Source organism: Alexandromys fortis, unplaced genomic scaffold (genome assembly GCF_014885135.2).
Source record: "Alexandromys fortis isolate MF-2015 unplaced genomic scaffold, M_Fortis_MF-2015_v1.1 scaffold_106, whole genome shotgun sequence".
In the NCBI taxonomy this organism is placed as follows: Eukaryota; Metazoa; Chordata; class Mammalia; order Rodentia; family Cricetidae; genus Alexandromys; species Alexandromys fortis.
Genome location: NW_026067980.1, coordinates 1,365,224 through 1,371,223, shown reverse-complemented (window position 1 = coordinate 1,371,223; position 6,000 = coordinate 1,365,224). Strand labels below are relative to the sequence as shown.

The following is a 6,000-nucleotide window of genomic DNA, read 5'->3' as shown; positions in this document are numbered from 1 at the left end:
AAAGCATCTATATCACACCCATTCTTACAAGGTTTAGGGATCACTGCAGAAAGGGGGACAAAAGAGTGCTAGAGCCAGAGGCAGTGGATGACCGTAAGAAACTGTGGAGTACATAGCAGGGCAGCTGTACAAATGGAATTACAGCAGTTAGGAAAGTGGTCCAAAGAATTGCGCAAACCAGACAAAATCCTAGTGAGGAGCAAGCAGGTAGGCATAAAGTCCTACCTCTCATTTAGGAACTATAGACAATTTTAGCTATGGGGAAAGAGAGCTCCAGCTTTCTTTAAGGCTGCTTTAGCCACACTCCAGCAGAAAGGCCACACAGCCAAGCTTCCATGGGCAGTGCCAATTGAACGTGGTTTGTTGAAAATAAAAGAGAACACAAAGTTGGGTGTGTAGAGAGTGAGAGTGGGTTTTGGAGCAGTTTTGGGATGGAGGGAATATAATCTAAACACACCATACAAAATAATATAAATGATGAAAAAATATGTTTGCGACAAGAACTTTAACATTTTGTGGGAAGTCTTTACAGTAAATATTAATTGTGCTGAAACCCTTGCTTCTCAGTGGCAAGGAGCTTTCGGACTCTGGGATGAAAGGCTTCTTTTCCTCTCATGTCCTTCATTTCCCTATCTCAAAATTTAAAAATGTAATTAAATTAATTTTTTCCTATTCACCCATGGATTATTTCATTATGGTGGAGGTCATAAGGATGTTGAGAACCATGACTTGGCAGTTGCTTGACTCTTACACTGTGTATTGGGTGGATATGGTGGTTGTTTGTAAAACAATCTGTGTGCTTGGCACAGCTGTCGTCTGCTGCAAGGCTGGAACAAATGCAAGGCAATCCACTTCTGTAAATGACCACCTGCGATCTTCTGACATGCCGAAACTGAAATGTTAATAGTTGATGCTGTTAAATCTTTCTGATGTTTTGTTTTTGTTGTGCTGGCTAGTTTTATGTCAACTTAATACAAGCCAGAGTCATAAGGAGGAGGATGCCCTTAGTTAAGAAAGTGCTTCCATAAGATTGGGCTGGGTTTGGCAGGACGGTGGTGCACACCTTTAATCCCAGCACTTAGGAAGCAGAGGCAGGCAGATCTCTGTGAACTCAAGGCCAACCTGGTCTACAGAGTGAGTTCCAGGACAAGCTCCAAAGTTACACAGAGAAACCCTATCTCGTAAAGCAAAGCAAAACAAAACAAACAAATTGGGCTGGGGCTGTAGGCAAGTTTGCAGAGTATTTTCTTAATTAGTGATTGATGGGGAGGGCCCAGCCCACTGTGGGTGGGGCTACCCCTGGGTTGGTGGTTCTGGGTTGTCTAAGAAGTATGCTGAGTAAGGAAGGAAGAGCAAGCCAGTCAGCAGCACCCCTCCATGGCCTCTGCATCAGGACCTTGTGCTGTTCTGACTTCCTTCTATGATGAACAGTGATGTGGATTGTGTTTCATTATACCAATAGCAATCTTAACTAGAATATTTGGAGAATTTTAAAAATAAGGCTAAGAATTCAAGAGAAAAATTAGTATACCCTCCTTACTAAATAAGATATACCTATGTTTTTTAAATATTCTCTGCTCTTGTGAGAAAAGCTTGTTTCTATCAAAGGCAATTAGTTCATCAAGATTCATATATACTGAACCTTCTCCTTCCCCCTTGCACACATTAGCTTGTTATGTCAGATTGTAAATCTGAACTCCAACACATGGGATGAGACACAGTTACTGCCCATATCAGGGATAAGAATGGATGCCACCTTGGATGAGGTTGCCTAGTTTGGGGCTTGATGCACCCCTTTTACAAAAATAATTTTCTTGCCAAGCTACTTCCTCTTTGTTTTTTTTTTTGTTGTTGTTTGTTTGTTTTTTTTGTGTGTGTGCATTCCTTAGCATGATACCCACATTATTCTTTGTTTCTAACATTAATAACATTTTGTGATTCACTTGAAAGACAAGATATTTATGTTTCATTAAAATAATTTTTATGTTTACATTTCAGCTTTTATCTTTTCAAGAAATTGTCTTAACAAAGTCAAGACTTATTTAATTATCTGTTTTAAAGTCTTTTAAATGACCATAGTGTAAGCAACTATTTCAATACATTGAATTCCCTATGCATCTGTAACTAGAAATATGTAGAGCTGTGTAATTTGAACTTTACATGTGGAAAAAATGTAACAGTGCTAAAGGCATGTAAGTTTATTACATGGAAAAAGAGCACAATGTGCTGTTGCTTAACACAGGGCTTCCTCACATCTGTGTACGCCTAAAGGAAGGACAACGACAGCAGCTGCAGCCAGAGACAGCCTGAGCAATGGTCACGGAAGGCTGGAGTGCAGTGACCTAACTTCTTCTTTACCTTGGACTAGGCTCAATAACTTGTGCCTGGTGACCATGGGTAAATTCCAGGCAAACCCATAAATGCATGGCAGTACCCTGGATGAGAAAGAAGACCAAGTCATTGAGTTTGTGACTCATGTGTAGCTAGTAAGGAAACTCCTCCTATCCACAATACACCTATCCACAAAGTTGTGATTGTTTAGCAACAACTGATACAAATAAAGGAATCTTTTTATGCTGTACTGGGACTTCTTACGGTTTTTGTTTAGTTCCAATAACAACTGACTCCAGAAAGCAACTGGAACCTGCTTAAAATGGGTAACGCTGGCTCTTCAGAGGGCCTGGCCACCCTCCGGAGAAAGGCTTCCCTACATGTGTGGTATAATGCTGACCTCTTAGAGTCTTCAAGACTTTTAGACTTGAAAAGATATCTGGGAAAACCTTGAGTCCTGCTTGTTAGTCTCTACAGGATTTTGTTTTCAATCACAGGCATATTTCACCTCAAGACTGAGGAGTTAAGGCAAAGAGTGGGGAATGTAATCCATCTACCTCCCAGAAACAGACATTTCAAGGAGAGGCTTGTTGGTGGTCAGACTGTTGAAACAAAGGACTCTAAGCAATTAGACCCCCCTCTGGCATTCTCCTGCTGGGAGAGGAAATGGCTGAAGCCCTGGGAACACCCGGACCAGGAATTTGTCTCCTGGAGAAAGATTTGCAGCTTGTGCAATGACCTTAACCTCAGAGCAGACTGACGAGAGAGAGAGAGAGAGAGAGAGAGAGAGAGAGAGAGAGAGAGAGAGAGAGAGAGAGAGAACAGAGCTGTACACAGGTGGGCAGGAAATAACCCTGCTTGACTAGTTATGCGAATCCCCTGCTCTGTGTTTAAACCCTACCCTCATGCCAGGCAGATGACAAAGAGAATCATCTCATTGCCAGTCTTTCCAGGGCCACAGTGAACAAATCTCCCTTCTCTGCTTTTCACTATTAGTTTGGCTCCATAACCCCTGAATCTGGCCTGCCTCTGTAGCTCACACCTGCACCAACATCCTTGCTGTTAGAGTCTGGGCTAGTCCTTTTAACTCCGAATTCCTAACATCCATCCAAGTGCCCAGCACATGGGATCCTCAGGTACACATTCTCTCCACCATGAAAAGGAGCACCGTTTCTTCCTTTGTGAGAGAAAGGTGGGTTTAGTGATGTATCCCCCAGACCCGTGACAGCTGGGAAGTGGTTCCACATCACCGTTGTGGCTGGCCTGAGATTGCAGACTTCGTGCGCTAATGGTCTTATCACAAGTTAGGGTCCAATTTAGCCCTGACTAAACAAACAACAGGCTGTAGTAACAGAAGCAGCCAGAAGCCCGCCCCAGCAGTGCCTGCAGCCAGGGAGGCCTCCCAGCCCCCACCTCAGGCAACTTGCATCTGTGCTCCAGCCCACAATTTTTCTCCAGAGCTCCGGATTGGTCCTCAGAGCCACGGAGCTGTGAGAGAGCCCGTATATATTCCTCAGAGGGAAAGGCTGCCCCAGACAGTGTTGAAGTTTCCAGAGACCTGTTCGGCTGTTGAGAAGTTCGCGTTCCAGACTGAGGAGCTAAACCGCTTGCCAAGATGTGTAAGGGACTGGCAGCGTTGCCGCACTCGTGCCTGGAAAGGTGAGACCCGAACTCCTTCTGTGTAGGAGATAAAGATGTGGTGCGCCTTTACTCAAGGGGGGATGCCAGGAGGCACCGTGGGATGAGGTCACAGGGATGAAACAGCTGGTTGGTGATAGACTTGGCATCCACCCATCTGTAGTAGTACAGAGATTTGGAAAAAAATCTGCGCTGGAGATCCAACAGGAGAGAATTCATGTGCCATTAGTTAGTACACAGTGTCATTTCCTTCCAGATGCCTACTCTGTAGGTGTGTGTGTGTGTGTGTGTGTGTATGTGTGTTCTCTCTCTCTCTCTCTCTCTCTCTCTGTGTGTGTTTAAAAGGTAGCTTCCAACATCAAAGCATAAAATTATCTGGGTTTGAATTCTGGCTCCCCTACTTATGACTTGTGTAGCTTTGAGCCGGTTCCTTAACCCCTGGCTTTGTATGTCTGCAGAGGGAGGCAGCCTACCTGTCTACTTCACAGGCTGGTGTGGGGAACCCAGTAAGCCCTCATGTGTGCAGTGCTCAGAAGAAAGTCTGACACAGTAGAACTGTGGGAGGAATGACCTTTATTCACGGCTAGAGATCGGAACTGCAGCCTCTGCCGGGTTTGCAGTGGGACAGAGGGAGCTTCTCATTTTCCCCAGAACCTTAACCTCATTAGATAGAAGCAGTTGGATTGCTGGCAAAAGACAAGCTCCTGGGATGCAAGGTTTGCTTATTATCTAGAGTTCTCGGACACATAGTTGTCCTGGACTGTACTATCTAGTCTGCAAAGAATCCAAAATAAACATCTTACTAAAAATGACATCGTAACCCTGTGATCTGGGTGAGTAGCCAGGTTCTGCTCTTTTTTCTGGAAATGGGTCTGGTTAGATGTATGTTGATCCTCAGTCATTAAAGGAAGTGAAAATGACTCCCATACAGCTTCTGTTCCTAAGGGCAGTGGCGATGTGTGTCCGAGACGGCCACATTGTTTAGTGGGCTATCAAGAACGTTTGCCGTTTTAGAACTTCACATTTTCCTTGGTGCTTTCCATCACAGCAATAAATATGAAGTGATTGAAAATAAGCTAAGGCATTACAGCGTATTCCCCGGAGTCAGAAGCACACTGGTTTTAAACTGGTGAACATAGGAGAAGCCAGTAGCAGTGGAGTGTGTAGGAGCTGGCTGGTAACTCAGTAGCCCGTTATTCATTGGGCAGGGGTGGGGGCGTGGATTGGGAGGGGTGGAGGGTGCGGGGTGGGTTCCGGGGCTCAGAACTATTGATTGCTTTGCTCCCTCTCACCTCCACCTCCTCTGTAGAAAGCTCCAGAAATAGGCAGCATGCCAAGAGCTGCGAAGCAGCCCAACTTCTCTGAAGAGCAGGTGATGCGTCTTGCTTTTCTCTTTAGCTGTGAGAGTCGCACATTGACTGCACAGTATGGATGGAAGCCTTTAGCCCGCTTGGTATCTGCAGTTGAGCTATCTTCCTTCATCACAGCGGTGAACAGTTGATGCCACTACTGTGACAGCCTGCAGGAGTTCGGGCAGCTTGACATTGCTACTCATCTTGCCCTCTGTTTTTATGCAACGCACAATGTTTCCAGAGATACAGTGATGGGATTTTTTGTAGTTATTTCTATTACTGTCATGTGTTAGATTCATTATCAACTTTAGAATTTATTTATATTCTCATTTATTATTTATCCCCTTTATTTCCAGCTGGGAGTTAGTGTTCGTCTTACTGAAAATGTATACGTTTGAAGCCCACTGTGGTGGATAGGCTAGTGACATAATTGAGCATTTTGCAGAATTCGTAATGCTAAGAATGCAGTAAGCTAATAATGTTGGAGGAGGTTGCCGAGAAACTGTGGATTCTTCCTAATGAAGCAATTTCAGGTATTTCAAGCCTGTATACACTCCTCAGATGATGACAAGCCATACCCTGCATACAGGACAGCGTCCCCATCCATGTAGGAAGGCAAATGAGGATGCATATTACTGAATGCTATAGTCCAGTGGAGAGGAATAAACTACCAAGTACT

The 6,000-nt window shown here is 44.4% G+C and overlaps 1 protein-coding gene across 1 annotated transcript in view; it reads left to right on the top strand.

Annotated features, from left to right (window-relative positions):
- The first annotated feature begins 3,831 nt into the window (after nt 1-3,831).
- Rgs5 (regulator of G protein signaling 5) overlaps nt 3,832-6,000 on the top strand; it is a 34,569-nt gene continuing 32,400 nt past the window's right edge. Inside the window, exon 1 of the mRNA XM_050158241.1 lies at nt 3,832-3,990. Coding sequence (XP_050014198.1) covers nt 3,947-3,990 — 44 coding nt within the window. The 5' untranslated portion in view covers nt 3,832-3,946. The remainder of the gene's footprint in view (nt 3,991-6,000) is intronic.